We start from the raw sequence: 22,824 nt of genomic DNA on the forward strand, positions 1-22,824 counted from the left end.
AGTTTCTTGGAAGTATATCTGTAGAATTGATTTTCTTTCGTAAATGCTTGGTAGATTTCACAGATGAAACCATCTTTTCTTCTTTTTCTCCTTTTTTTGTCTTATTCCTTTCTTTCATTTTAGTTTACTTGGCTACATCTTCAAGTCTACTAATCTTTATTTCGCAATGTCTGCTCTGCTCCTTTTCTCATTCAATGTGTTTTTCATATCAGTATTACAGTTTTCATCACTGAAAACATGATTTGGTTTTTTCTATACCCCCTGTATTTGCCTAACATGTTCAGTCTTTCATCCAGCTTCTTGAACATTTAGGATACAATTATAATAACTTTTTAAAATATCTTGTCCACCAGATCCATCTTTTGTATCATTTCTGGGTCAATCTCAGTTCACTGGTTTTTCTCCTTATCATGGGTCATATTTTCTACTTCTTTGTGCAGTGTTGTAATTTTTTTATTGGATGTCGTGCATTGCGGACTGTGTTAGCAATGGACGTTTTTGTATTCCTATAAATTTTCCTGAGTTTTATTCTAGGGTGCAGTCGAGTTATTTGGAAGATGTTTTATCCTTTCAGGTTGTGTTTGTAAGCTTTGTTAGATGGTACTATAGCAGTGTCGATTCTAGAGGTAGTTTTTTTCTGACTGCTAAGGCAAAGCCTTTTTGGGTCCTTTACGAAATGCCCAGAGAATTCTGAGAGTTTCCCACGGTGAGCGGCAGCATCAGGGCTACATCCAGCTCCGTGCGAGTTCTGGGTATTATCCCCTCTGATCATTTCAGGTTATTACTGGAGTGTCTTTTCTCTTAGGCTTTATAAGCTGACAGCAAGGACATATATGTGTATATTCTAAACCCTGTATATACACCTATCTGTAACTATTTCCATAGTTGGCCACCTGTATCCGTATTAAGGTAAGCCCGAGTTCATGCTGGTATCTTGAAACTCTCATCCATCATCCTAGTCTCTTTTTGCTTATCCATATCCTCCCCCTCCAAAAGTGAGAAACCCAACTCCCACCATCCACCATTCTCTTAATTATTCATTTCCAGTGTACATGCATAGCAATGTCAGACTTGGTAAGCCATACCCCTGTTAGCTACTCTACCAGGTAACATACAGGACAGTCGGTCCCTTTGGCCTTTAGTCTCACAGATTCTGCTCATTTCCAAGGTTCCTTTGGTCAGTGCCACCCCCGCCATCGTCAGTGAGCTTGTTTCATACATTTGTAATACAGTTACATTCTCTTGTCGCATTTTGCATTCCATCAGGGGAGCCCCTGACCTCCTGAATTATTTTTGTTTTATTTGCAACATTAAGGTTCACTCTGTACTGTAAAGTTGTGGATTTTGACAAACGAGTAGTAACATGTATCCACCATTACATTTTCACATGAATAGTTTCAGGCTTTCAAAAATCCCCTTCCCTTCACATCTTCAACCCTGTCTGCCTCACGCCCACCCCAGCAACCCATCTTCTTACTATTGCTGTAGTTCTGCCTCTCCCAAAATGTCAGATATTCAGAATCATAGATGTGGAGCCTTTTGGGGCTGTCTCTTTGTTTATCCACTGACCTGACAAAAGGCCTCTTGGTTGCTTCTGATTTGGGCGGTTAAGATTCACGTGTAGATTTTTGTGTGGATTTCAGTTTTCACATCACTTGGCTAAATATCTAGGAATGTAATTCCCATAAGACTTTTTGCTTCATAAAAAACTGCCAAACTGCCCTCCAAAGTGGCTGCACCATTTTGTGTTCCCACCAGCAGTGAATGAGAGTTCCCATGGCTCCACATCCTTGCCAGCAATTGGTGTTGTCAGATTTTTTGATTTTAGCCATTCTAATAGGTATATAGTAATGTCTCACTATTTTAGTTCATAATTTCATAATGACCAATTGGAGCATCTTTTCATATGCTGACTTGCAATCTGTGTATCCTGTTCAGTGGGGTGTTGGTTCAAGCCTTTTGCCCATTTTTTGAGTTGTTTTATTTCTGTTAAGACTTCTTTGTATATTCTGGTTACAAGTCTTTTATCAAATATGTGTTTTGCAAATATTTTCTTCCAGTTTTTATTAACAGTATCTTAACACTATCTTTTGCAGAGCAAAAGTTTTAATTTTAAGAATGTCCAACTTTATTTTTCTTTCATGGATTATGCTTTTGGTGTTGCCCACATGGATTTTTATACTGCATTCTGGTACAATTTACTGAGTTAAAAATTGTGGAAAAGCTAGAAAGAAGCAGACAAAGTAACAAGTTCTGTAGGGCATGTCAAATGCGAGGGCTAGGGAGACCCATGAGGGGAGGTGTCTGTGAGACAGCCAGATCTGTGGGTCCAGAACCCAGGGACAGATCAGCAGGTGCTGTGGCAATGGCAGCATGATGGGTAGTCCTAAGAGCGCAGAGGGAGTGGGATGGCCCAGGACAGGGGCTGACTTAGGGTGGAAGCTCTGCCTACTAGCTGATGCCTTCCCACTGAAAACCTCTCGTGCGAAATCCTGTCCTCCTCAACCATTGAGACAGAGGCTGGGGATGCCTTGAAAACTCATCAGCTTTTGCTTTCTGTTCTTAGACACCCTCTCACCGGCTTCAAGTCCCTCATCAGTCACTTATCCTATGGCTCCTGGTAGTGCCGATGAGTCTTCCAGCGCAGCATTGAACATTGAGTGCAGGATCTGTGGGGACAAAGCCTCAGGCTACCATTATGGGGTTCATGCATGTGAAGGCTGCAAGGTAAGGACCCCTGGAGGAGGAGAAAGGGGTTCCTTTTATTTTACTCACAAATGTTTGTCATTACAAAAATAGATCTGCCAAAAGCCGAAGGTAAGAATCTGACCTAAACATATCAGTTCCTTTCTCCAGAGTCTTTGACAGATTGTTGCCTGCACTTTGTAAATAACTTAGAGAAAAGTATTCTTTAAAGAATAGTCAACCATCTTCAGAGCAATCCCTTTGTTAGGGTGCAAGGTCAGAGCTTTTCTTTCCACCCTCACAGCGTCAGGGAGGGCAGTGATCCTCACGGCCAGCAGATGTACAGTGCCTCGCTCAGCATCCCACAGCACACGCCAGTGACACCAGACCTGGCACTCTTTCCTCCCACGCTGCTCCCGACCCCCCAGTAGTTCTTTCCTGCGCATCGGGGGTCTGCACCCGAACTGCAAGCACCCTTGTGCATATCTTCAGCTAGACTTACACATACCGTGACCCACGGCCGGCACTACAGGAGGTCAGCCATGTCCTCCAGCTTGCTGCCCACTGGGTCACTAGCCCTTCCATGACTTTCCAGCATGATAATCAGAAGGACACATCCTATGCTACCCTGAGGCCGCCTTGCATCGTCACATACTTTTGGAATTGTGTGCATATTCTCAGGTTTGGTATTTCATGTACGTGATACGTGGGGGAGCCAGCAGTTAGATACCTGGTAACATCAGAAGCTGCCTTTCCTTGCACAGGCTGGATGTGTTTACTAACTCCTGGAAAATGCCGCAGCCCTCACCAGTACACTGCACAGGCCGCATTCCTGAAACACCAGCATCCTGCCTGGAGCCAGGTGTGGTCCACAGCAGGACAGGCTGTGTGAGCCAGAGCGTCTCCACATCCTGACCTTTAAAACGCTCTCTTCTCACCCTTCCTCCTAATCTCATACTTGCTTTGTCCTCCATTACAAACCCAGATAACTGATCAAATAGAAATATCACCCTTCCTTGTGCCTTCCCCAAGAATTTGCCGTGCCCTCTCACGATGCGCCATTCGGGCCCCCATGTGGAAATGTGGAAGAATGACTGGAAGGCAAGGAGGAAAAGAACCAGCTACAAATAGAGACGCCTTTACAAGTTTCTAACCACAGGCCTTCTCAAAAGCTACTTGTGAGGTGGCCTTTTCTGCACAATTAAGTTACTTTTGTTTAGTTTTGTTTTTTTATGAACCAAATAGTAAAATCATTTCATACTGGGTGAAGTTTAAGGTGCTTTTAAAGAGCAAAAGAACTGTTCACATAAAGTTAGCTTCCTTTTATTGTATTTTATTATAATTTTTGTCTTTTATGGAGTTACTATTTTCACAAAAATTCCCAGAAAGTCTTTAGTCACAAATATGGATATGTCATAGGACAGGAAAAAATTACATTTGTATAAATTTTAACAGGATTAAGCAACTCTTTGGGAGACTATAATTGTGTCTTAAGCCAGACAAGGACATTTTGAAATTACATCAAATTTTGCCTCATTTTCTTATTTTTTTAGTTTTACTTATAATGAAATTAAAAATTTTCAATTTGTCCCAACTATATCAGACTTTTTAGAACTATTTCTCTAAATTTAGTTCATTTTAAAAAGGCCATAATGCACAACCAGAAACGTAACTAAAGCAGTGACGTTGATTTAATAAACCGTACATTAATCTCGCAGGGTTTCTTCCGGCGGACTATTCGACTAAAGCTGGTTTATGACAAATGTGATCGTAGCTGCAAGATTCAGAAAAAGAATCGAAACAAGTGCCAACATTGTCGCTTCCACAAGTGCCTTTCGGTTGGGATGTCCCATAACGGTAGGTAAGGTTGTCCATTGCGTTTTCCCAGTCCATGCCTCAGTTATTGTTTGGTGGGAACTGACTGTATCTGGAGTGAGTGTGCTGCAACATTTAACACCCAGATCGTTTTGTAACCATAATGGCCTAAGAAAAATAAAAATCATAACTGACACTCAGCAGATCGCTTGGGGTTAGTGCCGGAAACTTTGAACTACCAGTAAGACTTTGATGTAAGATTTTAAAACTGATTGGAAATTCCTAGGATGTCTTAATGTTCTTATCATACATCTAAAACACGTACCATTTTAAACATTTTCCCTGTTACAAATTTGTATTCAACCATACTCTAATTTTAGAACACACCAATGATTATATGGAGGTAAATTTAAAATAACGAGTTCATGAAAATTGTGAATCTTTCCTCTTGAAAAAGAAGAAGGTATTCTATAAACTCACTCTGCGGCTCACTTTCATCTCCTTAACCTGCAGGACCGATTATGTGCTGGCAACAGTAAGCACCCTTAAGCCCATCCGACTAACGAAACGAGTCATGCTGTTGCCTTTTATTTTAACCTTTTAAATAGGTCCAGGATTCATGGAGTTTGGGTTTTATTTTCATCTCTCCCACGTTGAAAGTTGACTGATATCGAGAGGTGGAGTTTGTCTTACCTACACATGTTCATTGGTAGTTTAATTCACGGCGCAAACTTGTCATACGGCCACGTGTCATTGTCCCACTCTGCATTGCTCATTTCTGTTTGTTTCCCATTATTCTATTTCTCCCCCTAAATCCCCTAGCAATTCGCTTTGGACGAATGCCAAGATCTGAAAAAGCAAAATTGAAAGCAGAAATCCTTACATGTGAACACGACATAGAAGATTCTGAAATGGCAGATCTGAAGTCCCTTGCCAAAAGAATTTACGAGGCCTACTTGAAGAACTTCAACATGAACAAGGTCAAGGCTCGTGTCATCCTGGCGGGAAAAGCCAGCAACAATCCAGTAGGTGTCTTTGCTGTGTTTATTGTTGAGTCTGAAGTGTTCCGTTGGCAACATGTCAGCTGAAGTCTTAGGGAAGGATTGAGGAAATGAGTAGTAAATGTTGAGAAAAAATACCATTTATCTCCAAGGCAACCAAGAGACAACAGGATGGAAACGTTTCATTCAGAGACTCTAAGATGTAGATTGACAACAAACCCCATCTACTGGGTAAAGTCCACCCCAAAGCTCCTAGCGACCATGTTGTATGAAGACTGTGTAATTAATACAGAAAAAAAAAAAAAATCTAGTTAGTAGCTTATCAGATTCTAGGGTTGTTTCTGAAGTGCATCAAAAAATTTCATTTTAATGCCAAAAAATGAAACCATTTCCCATTCAAAATGCGCTCTTGTATCCTTTCTCCTAAAACTGCTCCCTTCTCTCCAACCCCCAGCCCCCAACACCCACACACACACACACACATACACAAACACATCTTCCTTTTTTTCAATGAGAAAGCAATGACATCTTAGGGCTCAGAAAGGGCCTTTTGTTTCCAGATACTTTACTGTCTTTTTTGGATAGTTCCAGGCATTTTCAGTAGCACCTGTGAGTGCCCCTGGTGGACACCCCTACACACTGCCAGCTGCTCAGCCTGGCACCATCCTGCCTTCATCCTGTAGTTAATTAAGTCTTCATCTGCATTATGGAAGTAATCTCAGAGCTGCCTTCAAAGAGGGGGAATAAAGACGAATAAAGGTTGCCAGCGAATAAAGACAGTCTGCCTTCTCCTCTGAGCCTGGTGAGACAGGTTCATTTGTACTGATGAAGAGCTTGAAGTGATCCTTCTGGGGAATTACAAGCTGGAACTTTTAGTCACAGGAAAACAAAGTGTTTCACAAGCTACTTACTTTCGTGAACAAACCAAAGCTCTTTTTTTACTGGGTCTTTTAATTCCTTCATGAATTCTTCAATTAAATAGGCTGGGACATTTTAGAAGGTTCAAGCAAATTCTGTTAAATCAGTGAAGCCACACCCACACTGGATGGCCCCAAAGGCTCGTACAGATCAAACCCTTTCTGACCAGTGAGGGAGAGAGCCAAGTAACTGTTCAACTTTGAATTTCTATCCTGGAAACAGTTAGTATAGCCCAAAATTAGGGTAACCGAACATTTTGATCTTTTTGAGATCTTTTTAGATCTTTTCTGAAATCTTCTGCCTTTCTCCCTTGGATTTTCAGAATTTAAGGAAAACTTAAAAGTCAACTTTACTCTTACCCAAGCACTCTTGTTTAATGTGAATTTGGGCCCACGGAGTATCTCTGCGGTCCCCACCACGATCCACACGTCTTAGAAGGAGCGAGGAGTCACGGGCGGCTCCCCTCGGCCAGGAACCTGCGCTTGGTCTCCAGGAGCTAAGCAGCAGCTCAGCCGTCTAGGGTTGGGTTTCACTGTGTCAGAAGAACCGAATTTGGTGTCCTGCTGGCTGTCAGTGCCAACTCCTCGCCTTGCCTGCAGACCTGGGCACGGCCGCTTTCCAGTCTGAAAGGAAACGTCCAGGTGTCCTCGCTGCGTTCAGTCTCACTGTCTGCTCCAAGCCAGGCTCGCGTTCCCCCTCGTGTTCTCCGTGTCAGAGGCGTGGCCCTCACCCAGTGCCCCCTCCAGCCTAGTGTGCCCAGAGCTCAGAGCTCCCAGCGTGGGCACAGCCTCTGCTCTTCTGTCTGTGCTTGCTCCGGAGGTAGAGCTGACCAGTGGGATGCCTGCCGCTGCTGCCCAAATCCGCCCAGAGCCCTGGTTTTGTCACCGCAGTGGATATCGGAGACCACAGCCTGCACATCTAGCCCTAGGTCTAGAAAGAAGTTCCGTCTGTTGGTGGGGAATGTACCAGGGAGACCAAGCCTAGGCCCTGACCTGTCCGCCTCGACCATGCTCCGTGGCCCAGTACTCAGCTTTCCACGAAAGCTCTGGCCTGGGTTGATGTCACAGCCCTCACAGATGTTCCGTGACACGGGACTGGGTCAGGGAGGTGACGTCTGTCTCCCAAACACCCAGATCTGCGGGCGTGGGGTGTGGAGAGGCCGCGTCTGGTGTTAACAGCTGCAGGGGCACCAGCCCACCTGGGGGGGCGTTGGCGTTGGTGGGGGGTCATGAATTTCTCTAGGTCATGCAACCATGAAAACTTGGACTTGTGTAGGGAGACAGGCATTCATCTTGGAGTGACACAGGGCCACTCTGCCATCACTCAGGGCTGGGCTCCCTTTCCTGCCCACCCAAGCGAAGGTCCCCTACAGGGCCTGCCAGGGCAAGGGCACTGAGCTCCCAAATTGTCACCCAAACTTGTGGTGCCTTGATAGCTGCTGGACAGATCTTCAGCATGGAAGCAGAGCCGAGGCTGGCTAGAAGCAGGGAGCCGAGTTCACCCTTGCAGTAGACTGTTCCCTTGTCCTGTGAAGACTACTCTGTGGCCCACGGCTGACCTAGAACTCACCAAAATGCTCCGGTGACCAGGAGGGGGACACTAGGGGATTGAAGGCAAAGGATGGAGGAATATGGAGCTGCACCGAAGCCTAGTAGATTACGTCCCTTTGGGGAAAGATGGGTTGCAGCCGAGGGAGGCCGGTGATGCTCTGGATGGCAAATGTCTGTTTCCATCTAGATAGGCTGGTTTGAGCCCCTGAGATGTCAGAGCGGTGGGCCAGAGAATGAGTAGGGCCCTTCACTGTGAGGTCCGAGTTTGTCAGGACACTAGCTGCCCTTGACATGGGGGTGACAGGGACAGAAGTGGGGCTGAGGAACTGGAAGAACAGTAGTCCCCTCTGCACATGGCTTCTGAGGAGGTGCTGCAACAATGCCTTAAAAAGTGGGTGAGCTGATCTGGGAGGGGTCAGGGCTGTCATAGAAAGATTCAGTAAAGCAGCATGCACAAGGGACTATGAGGAGCGCAGAAGTTGGTGCCGTTCTGGCGACATCTGCTTCCCGGTCACCGGGGGCCCTGGCCCCAGCACAGCACTGTTCTCACACGCATACTCGTGAACTCACACGGACATGTACAATCTCACTCACTCAGCCTTAGCTGTACCTCTGAAAAATGAGTGCGGCGCTTTGTTAAAAAGACCCCAACTCGCAGCATCGACTATTTAGACTTCAGCAGTTCCAACTATAAGGTGACAGTAAAGGAGCCCTGCTGCTTTTTAAATCTGACAAACCATCAGAAGTTTATTCAGCTCAGTTGGTCAGTTCGTATCGCTCAGAATTGTCAGGAATTGTCTTTAGTCTTTGAATCTCTTCAGTTATGAAAAATCTTTACCTTCTGAGCATATAATTGAATTTTAGACAAAACCATAGGTCCGCTGCAGCCAGTCTGGTGTGCATACTGGGCTTAAATAGACTAAAATGTCTTGTTTGGAAAAAAAAAAAAAAAAGAAATGAAGCAAAGAGACTCATGTTCGAAATGTGGCTGAGAACAGGTGCTAAAACTCATTTTGAAAGCGAAATTTCAACATTACTGTCAGCATTTCAGGATCTCTGGGACAAGGGCCTCCTGCTCCCTCCTGGCATAGTATCGCCCCTCAGACAGATGCAGCCTGGCACCACATCGTGGGGTTTTCCTCTTGCGTTAGGTCGAAATATTGTACATACGACACAAGTTGTCTTTAGATTGAAAAACATATTTTATAGTTTCCATAAATGTGTAGTAAAACCTGACCAAACGCTTATTAAACAGTTCTATCCACAGCAATTCTACCGAGTCACAAGTTTTTACTAAAAGATCGTGCTGCCTGATTTTCATAGAAAATGCCTTTCAGTATATTTTGGGAATGAGTTTGTGTAAGCGATACCATGACCCCCGTAAACAGCGTCAGGCACACACGCACTGTAGGAGCAGTCAGGGAGTCTGCTGGGCTCGGTTGGAGGGATTTCGGGGGAGCTGCAGCTTCCTGCCTCGTGCTGTTTAAAATCTTTGCGGAGTACTTTATTGATGTGACCTTCTGTGATGTCAGCTATATTCAATTTTAGATTCGAGTATAATAGGCACATTCCAAAAGGCATGGATTTTTATAAATAGTCTTATGAGGAATGTTTATCAATCAAGCTTGGCAAATTTTCGACTATTTTAATCTAGTTTCTCTCTAGCTTCATTAAACATTGGCCTCTTAATGGTACCACTTGTTTTGAATTCCAAGGGTTTCTAACTTTGCCTATTCATGGGGCTCGCCTTCTAAAGTCCAAGTGATGATTTTATAAAAACGAAAAGAAATACTTGTTACCATTTAAGCCCCATTCACAAGAGTGTGTTTCACGTACGGCTGGGGCAGGGCTGGGTCTGTGGGCCTGTGTCCTGCACCACTGGGGAGTGACACTGCTGTTACTATCTTGAAATTTTTAATCACTTTTGAACAAAGGGCCCCACTTTTTCATTTTGCACTGGGCCTTGTGCTAGTCCTATGAGATGCTCCCTCCAAAAATAATAACAATAAACGTTCTGTAGCCAAATACTTTGGGAGCCACGCTCACCTTGCCTGTTCCCGAAGACCCTCAGCCACACTCATGATGTTACAGGCTCTCGAGGCCCTGGCTTCCTTTTAAGTGTTTCTTGAATGTTTTTGACTGTTGTACTCTTTTTTTTTTTTCTTGTTGAATGGACTTTTTAAAAGCTCGTGATTTGAATAAAGGCAAGGTGGCCCAATAGTGTGTTTTCTGGAATTGAGGGAATGCTGTTGTCTGTCTTTTAAAAGTGTTTCTCTCATGCATCCTGTAAGCGCTGACTGATGCCTTCGATCTGAGCAGCTACTTCCTGTGGAGCTGAACTGCTCCCAGACATTTCTGAATCAGTGGCGACCTGGTTGCTTTTAAAGTCTTTGGAGGAAGGCAGTTTGAGTCTTCCTTCATCACACTTGAGATATTTAGGAAAATTTGGCTTGGAGTTTTGTGTTCAGAATATTTTTTCACTCGTAGTAATTTAAAAATTATCCCCTATCCTCAGCTGTGGAATCAGGTTATTTTCATCCAGCACTATATGGCAAATTCTTATTCTGTTTAGACATTTTAAAGGCAATCCATCGGATTGTCCCAACACATGCACCTTGCTTGTGCCGGGTACAGCCCACAGGTGCCCCTAGGTGGTTTTGTACTGCGATTTCTCCAGGTGTTCTCAGGAGCCCAGAAATAGTGGACACACCATGGCATAGATCCAGATGCATAGTTTGCCCACTGGCAGAGTGAGTCTAAAGTCACGGGGCTGGCTGCTCATGCGCTCTGTTTATACACTCCAGCGAACAGTGCTCGGCCCACAGTCCATTGCTGCCCTGCACACACATTCGGCATGAATTTTGGCCAGCAGAGGTATTTGTGTCCATTCTTCTGAGCCCCACGAGAAATGGGCATGTTGGCTTCTTCCCTCCACTAGGTCTTTATAAAATGCAGGACCAGTGGGCTTAGGTGCAGATGGCATGGAGACATGTAGGTTGCTGCCCTAGGGATTTGGGATTTGTTTCAGAACCAGAACTTGGAGCTCTGATGTGAAGGATTCAGTCTCATGCATGGGAAACGAATCCTCCAGTTTATCCTCAAGAGAGCAAGGGTTTAACAGTGCTGTTTGCTTACTTCTACACAAACACTGGCTTTGAGTTGTACGTATTTATTTACATGCCCAATTTTATTCATTCAACAGTCAATGTTAGATAGTGATGGTCTTCTCTAAAGTTTATACAATGGTAAAATTAAGAATTATTGTAACTAAGGCTACTACAGTAGTACTTAGGACTTCAGAGAACATTATAAGATATTGAAAACTGCTTTGCTAAGACTCTCCTATTACCTCTTTGCCAAAATCAGTACTTCACTTTCTTAGCACCGCTATTATCTTGCTGATTTCTGTTGTTAGCTTTCCGTTAGGGTCAGCTTGTCTCCAGCTCATTTTGAGGTTGTTTAAGGACGAGGACTGTGTTTTGTACATATTTTTGTTCTCCATGGGTGATTTGGATACAGTTTATTCATAAGCAGGAGGGCAGCTTGTCACCAATTACCTGACTTACCTCCAGTGTCTTTCTTTGCAGCCTTTCGTCATACATGACATGGAGACGTTGTGTATGGCTGAGAAGACGCTTGTGGCCAAGTTGGTGGCCAATGGCATCCAGAACAAGGAGGCAGAAGTCCGCATCTTCCACTGTTGCCAGTGCACGTCTGTAGAGACCGTCACAGAGCTCACGGAGTTCGCCAAGTCCATCCCTGGCTTTGCAAATTTGGACTTGAATGATCAAGTCACTTTGCTGAAATACGGAGTTTATGAGGCCATATTTGCAATGCTGTCTTCTGTGATGAATAAAGACGGAATGCTGGTAGCATATGGAAATGGTTTCATAACTCGCGAATTCCTAAAAAGCCTCAGAAAACCGTTTTGTGATATCATGGAGCCCAAATTTGATTTCGCGATGAAGTTCAACGCCCTGGAACTGGACGACAGCGATATCTCCCTTTTTGTGGCCGCTGTCATTTGCTGTGGAGGTAAGTTATGGATTAAATCTGCTGCTGCCATGTTGCTTACAGACTCCTTATCTTGAATTCGACACTGGTACCTCCCCTGCGAGCGGGAGCTGGGCCGCAGTGGAGTGAGCACTGGAAGGCGGGAGGGTATCTGAGCCCGTATGTCGCCGCTGACTAGAATTAACTCGTGAGAATTATGTCGATAACATATCATATTATAGTATTTGTTATGTATAAATAAATATTGTATATTACGTATGTTTTATTTATAATTATGATCTATCAAGTATCAGATATGATTAGTTATTATGTAATATATGACGTATAATATTACGACAGTCATGTGCCACATACCCACGTTTTGGTCAATGACAGATGGCATGTACGACAGTGATCTCCTAAGATTATTACAGAGCTGAAACATTCCTGTGTCCTAGTGAGGTCGTGGTGTCATAATGTCATGGCACAAGACGTCACTCACGTGTTTGTGGCGATGCTATCATAAACAAACCCACAACACTGCCAGTTGTTTAAAGGTTTAGCACATACAATTACGGGCAGTCAGTCCATAACCCTTGGTAACGACAATAACTGACCCGGGACTCGTTTATATACTTGCTGTAGTACGCTTCTGTGCCTTTAGAGGGTGCTCTTTCAACTTACGAAAAGAACGTCCGCCGCGGCACAGTGCGTGGGCCCCGGGGGCCGCGGCCTCCGCCTGTGCGTCTCCCGGACGGCATCGTCCCCGCTTGTGCTGGCTTGTGCTTCGTTTACCCTCCTGTGTTCTGTATGGCCACCTGCTGCACAGGCTGGCGGCCCGGGAGCAGCAGCTGAGCCACACAGCTTAGGGGTGCAGTGGGCTGTGCCACGCAGGTGTGAGTGCGCTGCGTGATGCGGGCGCAATGAGAGTTGCCCGAGGACGCCTCGCTCACAGGTATCCCTGTTGTTAAGTGGCACATGACCGTATATTACATTATTAGAATATATACATCTGTACTGTATTCATTGTAACTGTATTACACACGGGATTCTGTAAAATGTTAGCACAGTCACAGTCACTATTGGTATATTTCTGCTATTTCAGAATAAACAATCAGTGGCTAATAGGGAGCAATTGTGAAGTTTGCTAAAGGAAATGGACCCCAGTGAAGGTAATTCTGGGCTTCTCTGTGGGAAGCTGGCTCAGCAGCCCCCAGGTTTTTGGCTCAGTCGTGTTCCTTTAAATAGCACTGTCCTGGGTCTAGGTCATCCCTCTACTGTAAAGGTACTGTTCTTACCTAGCCTTTGGGGAGACCAATGGGGCGTCTGCTCCCACAAACTGCTGGAAGCTGTACTGTCCCCCGTGATTGAAACTCGCAGAACTGAGACTGTCACAGCTGCCCATACTCTGTAAAGGGAACTGGGTGAGAGTAGCCCAGCCCCACGAGGCCTGTCCCTGTTGCCCCCGCTGGACAGCCCAGCAGAGGAAGTCCTTATGTTCTGGCGAAAGTGTAAAATGGCAAAGCAGTTGTACACGATCCGTCTCTGTCCTTTTATGCTCAAGATGTGTGTTACGAGTAAAAAGCAATTACAGACAATTTTTATGTAGTGTGATCACAGTTTTATAGAAGAAATTATAATCACAGTAATCCTATATATAGAGAGAGATCTGGTGAGGTAGACATTAAACCTGTGTGGTAGGGTTAAAATTATGGGGGATTCAATTCATTTTTTAAAACTCTCTATCGAAAACCTGTAAAAACTTGACCTTTCAACAATGTGGGTTTTTACTCGGATTTTTTCAATAAATATATGGTCGACCTTCCATGTCCCTGGGTTTTGGATTCACAGATTCAACCAGCTGCAGATTGAAAACAGTATTTTCTGTCCACAGCTGGAAACCCACAGATGCAGAGGGCCAACTATATGCATTGATCTACGCCCTTTTATATAATGGACTTGAGCATCCATGGATTTCGGTATCTGCAGGGGTTCACAGATTCAACCTCCCACCCAGATACCCAAGGATACCTATGGTCAAGTTTGGGGGGAGTCAAAAGTAACACATGTATGTTGACTGTTGAGGATCAGTGCCCCAAACCCCCTACACACACCATATTGTTCAAGGATGTATTTTACAACTGAAAAAAAAAAAGAGAGAGAGAGAGAGAGAACCATGAAAGATCCACATCCTTAACAATACCTTTGACAACCCTGTTAGTGAGTGGGATTTTAAAGAGAGCACCGCTATGGAACATGGCTGGGGGTGTATTTTCTGGATTAAGAGCAGGATGCCTGGTCAGAGACTACCCAGGAAGTCCGGTGCCCATGGCAGAGCTCCCCCAGGGAGGTCGCCCGGTGTGAACGTCGGCCCCTCTTGCACCTGACCTCCCCGTTCCAGGTCTCCTCAGCATCCTCTCCGGCTGGTATCTGCCCTCCATTCATATCTTGCTCTACTTTCTTTCAGCTGATTCATGTCAGAAGCTTCCTGCAACAGTGCTTTCTACCACAACACCCAGGTCTCACGTGGTCACTCTCCTTAACTATTTAGTGAAAAAGTTGAAACCGAATATCTGGTTTTGACTTGGGATAAAGAATTCCATCTCTCATATTATGCAAAATTGGTCGTTGTAATCATCATTAGAATGTATAGTTGCTCTTAACGTTTTGAGGATTTCCCCTGACAGGTGGTGGCTAGGTAAATCCAGAGGGAAAGGGCCACCCCGCGAGGCCTTGTCGATTTAAGAGAGTATAAATATCTAGGAATGAGCATTTGTCATGCCTGCCCCTGGTAGGCCTAGCGACTTTGGAAAAATCTAGTTCTCTACACAAGTTGACAGGATCTAAAGACAACGAAGCTTCTGGCGAGAAAGGCCATGTAAAATCAGGGCATGTGGCCTCTCAAACCCATGAATGCTTAGGCATTAACATGTCACACTCAATCGTCTCTTCTTTCTTTCGAGGATAGATCGCCCCGGCCTTCTGAACGTGGGACAGATTGAAAAGATGCAGGAGGGGATTGTGCACGTGCTCAGATTGCACCTGCAGAGCAACCACCCGGATGACACCTTCCTCTTCCCGAAGCTCCTTCAGAAGATGGCGGACCTCCGGCAGCTCGTCACCGAGCACGCGCAGCTAGTGCAGGTCATCAAAAAGACGGAGTCGGACGCGGCTCTGCACCCACTGCTGCAGGAAATCTACAGGGACATGTACTGAGCTGCCGGAAATGAACAAGGGAAAAAGGAATTTTTCAAGGATCTTGAACCTCGACAGCACTACAAACGAGGAAGGGGAGCAAGGCTGCTTTGCACAGATGTCCACTGTTTTAACCTTCGGGAACAGGAAGTACAATCCCCAGGTAACGAGGACCCTGTTCCATACTTGCTCCTTCTTTTAATCAGCACTTCTAAGCACGTGCAAAGTACAGAAACACTGGTGACCAGCGGCTGTTAGTCAAGACTTGGAAATTAAGAAGAACAATGTTATATGTTCGGTGGTCTAAGTCGAACATGCCTGGTGTTAATCAATGCAAACTTCTTTCAATCATGTTAGTAATTCACCACTGTGTTACCTGGTGACCTCAGAATACCTAGTGTGTCTTCCCTTGGTACCAGCGGTGACTGTCGTGCGCCTTTATAATTTTGAAAACTAATCAGCACTTTTTAACTTTTATAATTCTGTAAATCTAGGTGTATCCAAAGGTTAGATATTTAAAATGCAGCAGATATTTATTCAGATGCCTTCGATTCTGCTTCCTGAATTTGAAGAAAGACAACGTGCTGCTCTTAAGCATAGGATTTAGAATTTCAAAAAATTATTTGATAAGCTATGGAAATGCAGCCGCTGTTTAGTTCAGTTCACTTTTCCTGGTTCTGCTATGTGGAGAGGCCTGTTTCCAGGGTGTGTAAAGGTCCCGGAAAACCACTGGGACACGCTCTGCACTTGACCACAGGCCCATGTTAAGCTGGCGTCTGCGGCGAGCAGGCTCACGACGCCCTCTGAGAAGACCTCCGCGTCCTGGTCTCCTCACCTCTGTTTCTTCTCAAATCCGAATCAACCGAGCCAGGCCACTTGGGGGCCCTGGTAGCGTTTTGAGGGGCAAACTGACAAATTATCTGTACATGTCCTTCCAGGCCCCGTGGGCCAAGGCAGCTCCTTGGTCTTTCCCCACACATTGCTTTTTGAAATGAGGCAGCTTTATTTTTGTAGCTCTTGGTGGTAGTACCTGCTTCCCGGAGTGGAGAAGACAAGACAAATGTGACTTTAGAGCAAGAGTGGGACAGTGGGGCAGGGGGCTGACAGGTCACCTGAAGAACCCTCCAGGGGTTGGGGGAGGGCTAAGTCCTATGGATGATGGTTTCACTTAGTCTCAGGGTTCATAATGGGCTGGTGCTTTTTACCGAGGTTGAGGTAGTTAAGTGTCCTTTTTGAACCACGGACGTAGGGTGGTTTTTCCAGCATCTAAAATACTCATTTTAGCCTTAAAGATCCACATCTCAGCTTCAGTCCCCCTCTGAAGGCAGCTCATGGCTTTTGTCTGGAGCTGGTGGCCCTGGAAGCACACTCTCTTTCTGTTCATCAGAGTAGAGCCATTGTCCCATCGGAGAGTTTCGGCGGCCCTTTCCTCCCGGCCAGACTGGGCTGTGCCTGCCAGTGCCATCACATCCACAGGGGCCACTGGACACCTTGCCCACAGGTTGTATCCTTGACACCCCTCCCTTTCTATCTTTAGAAAATCTGGCTTTATAAGGTCATTATCATTTGCTTTCGAAGAAGGATTAGGACTGGTATTCATAAACTTTTCAAGATCAGCATTAGGAAAATGTAACAATAGAAAAAACAAAACTATAAGACTTCAATTAGAAAAAAGCAAAAGTTACAATTAGAACATCCTTTTAAAAATTCCACATTTGGTGGGTTTTTTTTTAAGATCTAATCAAAGGATCTAAGGAAGCAAAAGTATTTCCGCACATGAATGACGCTGATCAAGGGGCCACCTCAGCCGGAAAGGATTCAAGCTGCACCGCGTGCAGCGCCCCTCCATGCTCTTGCCTGGAATGAGGACCCTGCATTCGTGAGGCTGGGGCAATGGGCTGTCCAAGGTCACGGGTGTGGGGGGCTGGATACCAATGCCAGGTGTTATGCTTTTGTTGACCATTGCCCTCTCGCTCCAATGGACCCTAGAGAGATGCCTCAAGACCTGGGCTTTTCGAAAAGTCATTCGTAATGTTTAGATTTTCACAAAAGCGATCTAGAGTAGCCTCGTGTTTCACACTTACCACGGTAACAGTCGAGCTAACAGGAGGCATGGGTTCTGCATTCGTGGCGTTACCCAGCTTTAGTTTTCTTGGGACCTGGCCAGGCTACCAGCACCGTCCCTGGTGAAGCCACAGAGGAAGCCACAAGTGACCTCAGCTTGAAAGTCACTTGACATTGTTCACGTTTATTAATAGAAAAAGTCACATGTTCCCATTCATTTTAAATAACAGAGTCACTAATTGCCACTCAAAATATTTTGGGTCACCTAATCAGAGATTTCTTAGAATGTTGACGGTCAAATATAGATGTTACTCACCAGTTCAGTACAGCGTAGTATTTGAAATAGGAGTTGGTGGGGGAGTGCAGGTCTTGCTTGCTAGGTTTCAGCTGACATCAGCACAAAGTACAATAGAAATGTAGAAGCAGGTTCAAGAAGCTTCCAGCTGCGAGTGTGCAGCCACCTCTTGGGCTACATGCTCCACCTTGACCCCTGCTTCAGCAAGTCACCACGTCAACCTGCTCCTTCGTGTCCATGTAATAGTGGAAAGTGATGAACTCCTCCGAGACCACGAAATTACCAGACAGCCTCGGTCTTGAGTGCTGACGAGAACGAAGGGGCAACAGGCTCATCGGAGATGTGCCTCCCAACCGTGCTGCCAGCTCCAGGCTTGGATCCCACCTGGTCCTCTCTACCTGATCCGACAGCATGTCCCTCCCTACCACCTCTTGAGCATTTCCGGTTGGTTGTCCCTCACACAGGAGTCTGTAGAGGCCACCCTGCGAGAAGCCAGAGGGTTGTACTACAGGAAGCCATTTCTGTGACGTCCAGTATCATCAAAAGTGGGAAGCTCCCAATTGCACCAGCGAGCACAGGATTCAGGAGCAGCTTGAGTATTGTCAGAGCACTCGAGAACTGTTCCTTCACACCTAGCTGTCTGGTTTCCCTGAGACCTTTCTATGACACTGTGGTGAGATGGTTCAGAGCATCTTCTGGGGAGCATATGCAGACACGCAAATAATGAAGGTGAACTTGAGGACAGAGAAACTCACTTCCCATTGCACTTGAGAATACATGTGAGAGCTGTCCTTGTTCTAAGGGATTCTCGCCTTTCATTAAGGGCATAGAATGTAGCTTTCTGCTGGTACTGATGCGGGTCTGCCACGTGCCCAGCTAAGACGCTTATGGCCTTGAGGACTGTGGCTGGTCCAAGAACAGCTCAGCATCCAAACACCTGAGCAGGGGCTCAAGGCACAAGTCTAATCCTCTGATGTTTGTTGATAAGTAAGTTATCAATTTAGCAACTACTGTTCCCCCAGATCTACAGCATAACAGCTACCTCAGTAGAGACATCAAAAGGCCCTTAAAATTAAGGCGCTCAGACCACCGCCCCCTCCTCTGTGCACCTCTGGCCAGGCCTTCTCTGGTCAGGGCGCGGGCTGCGTGCTCACCTCGCATCTGTACTACGAGAAGTGACAGTTATCTGACTTTCAAAGGTGCTTCTGTTGTTTAAAGGGAGCCTCAAGGACACACATGTACAATAGTCCCTGCCTGGTTTAGTGAGCAGCCTGAGTGGGACCGTACTTAGGAGAAGTGGCGGTGGCCAGACCTATAGTCATGCACCACCCAGGGCCTCCCCTTTCAGTCGGTGGGCCGCACACAAGCCCGTCCACGGGGCAGTCCTGCCTGGCGGGGATGGAGGGAGTGTTTCCACACCAGCCAGGGTCAGACTTCCAAGGTCCTGACCCCCGTAGTCACATCTGTGCCTCTGTGCACAGCTCCAGGAGTTTCCCGCCTCTTGCCGCCTTTTCAAAACACAGTGACACTAGGTGCCCTGACTTAGGGGCCGGATGCGCAATAGTTTTTTGGTCTTGACCCAATGGTCACAGGCATCTTTGAAATGTCTTAGGAACTCCTGTCTTAATGTGAGTCCACTGTTTCAACCGATGGCATTTCCAGCTGAAACGAACTTGACCACTGGCCTGGCTTTCAGCCGGGAACTTCCACGGACCCAGGGAGGCCAGCTACCTTCAGAGCATCTCTTCGGCCTCTGGGGCCTTTTGCAGCGCAGATCCTGCTGGGAAAACGTGAAGTGCTCACAGCTGCCACGAATGCAGTGGATCTTTCCAGCTTTCAGAACAGGAGCACATACCGGGTCTCCTCTGATTCTTAGCCCCCGGAGGGATCAAGATAGATTCACCTCCATCTTAAAGTGAACGGCCAGGCTCGGGTAAAGGGCCACTGGGCGGTTGCCAGTCTTTGGCCCAGGGTAGCACCCTTCCCCCACCTCCCCACGCTCGCCAGCCATTTTCAACAGGCGGTGCAGCCGGCCCGTCTTTTGCCCGTGCTCTTGTGTGTTAGCCTGGTCACCTGATGCCGTGTTCCTGGGGGGCGGGTGGTCACTTGCTTCCAGCCTTTTTTTAAGTTCACAACAGTGGTGTCAATTCAGGAGAAGCAAGGAACTTATGCTGTGCATAAAAGTTGCAAACGAAGACCAATGTCACCCACGGAGGGCCTACCAAGTCTTAAAAAGTGTCCATGGAAGATTTTCCCCATACTCCCAGTTTTCACACCAGTGGCACTACCAGATACTAAGCCAGGTCCTGCCTTTGTTCTCGGGTGAAGTGGCCCAGCTTCTCTTAACTCTTGGGCCAGGCTGACTCATGGACACCCTGTTGGGTAACGATTCTTACCAACCAAGCCTAGCATCCAGTGGCCAGTTGAGGAGACTCCTGCCCCCAGACAGCAGCAGCCTTCCACCGGCACGGTCAGAAGCGAAGGGCCTGCGAGCACCCACAGCAGAGGGCTCACAGGTGGCGCACGGTGCTCTAGTGGGAGGAGCAGATGAAGGTTGAGGCACAGAGGCTGACCTGTCCACACACCATGCTCACAGCACCTCCCTAGACCAAGGGGCTCTTTGATGCCATAAGGTGGTCGAGTGCAGGGACCCTGCCCAGGGCACACACTCCTCTGTGGGACCTGCCTGAGAGATCTCAGGTTGGGCTCGAAGATCGAGGTCTGAAGTTTTTGCTCAGATTCACATAGTTTTAGGTGCCATTTTAGGTTCCATTTCAGGAAAATGGTCATTGACACACACACACACACACACACACACACACACACACACACCCCACCCCCAGCCTGTGAAAAACTAGAGTAAGAATGAAAGCAATATGTTTGGTCTGACTCAGAATATAGGAAATCCAATATGTTGTATTTCTCTGGGAACTACAATATAAAAATGTGATATTGGAAGTTTTGTAAGAAAAAAAGACAACGAATTGTCATGCTGTAGTTTGAATAATTATGTAATGCTTCCCATTATGCTATTTTTGTGGGATGCAGCAGGTTCTTAAACTTCATTTCAGTAGAATGGGCTGCAGGCTTATTTTGAAAAAGCTACCATGTGCCCTCGCTACGGGAGCAGACATGGGAGGCCAGCAACCAGGCTCCTTTGGGCACTGCCTTTTCCCAGCTCAAGGCGCCTTCTCAGATCTGGAGTGGGGCTACTGACTGTCATTTGCTTCTCAAAATTTCAGGTTGAGACACAAGAAATATAACTGTTTACTCACCCCCACCGCGAGAAAGGGGGACCATAATTGTGGTCCAGCTGAAATACAGCCGCGTCCTTTTGGAATCCTTTGCCAGCAAGAACAGATCCCACTGCGTCCGTGTTCAGTGTTACATCTTGACTGAAGCAACTGATAACATCGAGGACTTAAGTGGCCCCATGGCTGTTAAATGCATTATTTGCAAAAACAAACAAACACAAAAAAAAACTGAGAAACATCCATTTTTCACATTATAGATAGCAAAGTGTCCTGGGTCCATTTTTTTTTTTTTTCCTTCCTTTAAAATGTTTGCTAGTTTGGGTCAAATGTGAAAATTGTGTTTTTCCACAGAGCAGAGAATACCCCCCAGCCTCCTCCTCTCTGGCTCTCCCCATCCCACCCCACCAGCATCTAAAATCCCTTAATACATGTTGCGCAGGCCACCTGGGACAGGGGCGAGCTGGGGAAAGGGCATGGGCCACCTTCTGAAGTCTCCACTCAGCCTCCTTGAGGCAGGGAGGTCAGTCACACTTCAGGCCCTGAAGACGAATGAGTGACCCATCTTTTCAAGGTAAAATCATTCGCTTTGGGGAAATGTGTTTTCTTTTCAAAAGCACACTTGGTCTGTTCTTTTTTTCAGGCCTAAAAACAATGTACCTCACAAAAGATGAATACCACTCAGTTCCCTTTTTGGTAAGACTGCAGTATTTGTGTTGGATTATCACTACTTTTCCTACGTTATACGATAAAACAAACCATGTTAATAGCTGTATCCTAAATACTGTGATTTGAGTTTTTTTAATCACAATATATTAAACTAACTTACAATCACATATCTAATAACAAACATTTGGATCTTTGAAATCAGTGTTAATTGACATGTACTCTTAATAGCCTGGCCTCGTACCTATTGGAAACAAAAAGGAAGTTGGAATATTTTAACTGAAATACGGTTGCACATTCATCCTTTTCATGTCTCCTGAGCCACTTCGAATTTGTTTCTCTGTGTAACCAATCCCTCTGCCACACTTCACAAGCAGAGAAGTACAGCGAGTCTGTCATCTCTACCAGCAAGGCTGCCTCAGACCCAGGTTCGAAGTCACCGACTTCACACAGCGTGTCTCTGAAGATTGCGAACTCCTGTGTAGTAAGTAGCCATCTGCTCTGCAGGGAATTATTCCCTTGGGTTACTACCAAAGAACTTTGCAATTCGAAATATTCCGATAGAATATTTGCACTGGCTGGTTCTCTGATACCCTCCAGATGGCCAAACCCGAAGCATAAAACACCCTGTAACCCTCCCGTGCGTTGTCCTCCCCCCAATCCCCCATGAGGAGCCACAGGGCCCGAGGGGACTAGTGTTACACACACATCAGGCCAGTGCAGATTTCCTGGTGTTTATCGTTACTATTATTGGTGCCTTACACTCAGTATTTAGGGGCTGACAGACCCCTTCTTTTATACTAAATGGGAGCAACTCCAAAGAGGGATTCTATTGAGCAGGCTCCGGCGTCCTCACTGACTCAGACACTTTCTCTGGATCTGGCTGGGGTCAAGGACCCAGGGAAGCCAGACCCAGGGGTGTGTGGAGAAAGCAGACAGCACATGAAATCTTCCTAGTGGCGTTAACTGAACATGGTTCCAGGCAATTAGAAATGGTTATAAAATAACTTTTTGAAAAAAAATCTTGGGTCTTAATTCATTTCCCCAGTAGGAGATAAACTGATTGTATATATTGATTTATATCCTGAATTTATGGAACGTCTATGTTTGGAATGTCCTACTGTAAGACTGATGAATGTAAAGAGTTAATTTCAGGGTACAGATCTGCCTTAATGGTTTTAAAAAATAAACTATTTTTTAAAATGATCTGGTGAGTCTTGAGTGGTGCTGTGAAGATTAACTGTTTCGAACCAAATCCCCAGCATCGTATGTGGAAAAGGGCGCCCACCCACTCACCCGTGGCAGTCTTCCCTCGTACAGTCCCTTTCTGTCCTTCGGTGCACAGAGCGTGCCTGGGAGAGTGTGGCCCTGGGACAGGACATCCATGTGGC

General features: G+C 45.9%; 1 protein-coding gene across 8 annotated transcripts in view; it reads left to right on the top strand.

Annotated features, from left to right (window-relative positions):
* PPARA (peroxisome proliferator activated receptor alpha) overlaps window positions 1-22,639 on the top strand; it is a 58,174-nt gene extending 35,535 nt beyond the window's left edge. For 7 of the 8 annotated variants that reach the window (XM_036237667.1, XM_016126731.2, XM_036237666.1 and 4 more), the window contains 5 exons: window positions 2,567-2,727; window positions 4,404-4,542; window positions 5,323-5,525; window positions 11,557-12,004; window positions 14,931-15,181. In XM_036237667.1, coding sequence (XP_036093560.1) covers window positions 2,567-2,727; window positions 4,404-4,542; window positions 5,323-5,525; window positions 11,557-12,004; window positions 14,931-15,178 — 1,199 coding nt within the window. In that variant the 3' untranslated portion in view covers window positions 15,179-15,181. Of the gene's footprint in view, window positions 1-2,566; window positions 2,728-4,403; window positions 4,543-5,322; window positions 5,526-11,556; window positions 12,005-14,930 lie in introns of all 8 variants that reach the window. The other variant, XM_016126736.2, reaches the window with a different exon arrangement.
* Window positions 22,640-22,824: the final 185 nt, after the last annotated feature.

Source organism: Rousettus aegyptiacus, unplaced genomic scaffold (genome assembly GCF_014176215.1).
Source record: "Rousettus aegyptiacus isolate mRouAeg1 unplaced genomic scaffold, mRouAeg1.p scaffold_m13_p_2, whole genome shotgun sequence".
In the NCBI taxonomy this organism is placed as follows: Eukaryota; Metazoa; Chordata; class Mammalia; order Chiroptera; family Pteropodidae; genus Rousettus; species Rousettus aegyptiacus.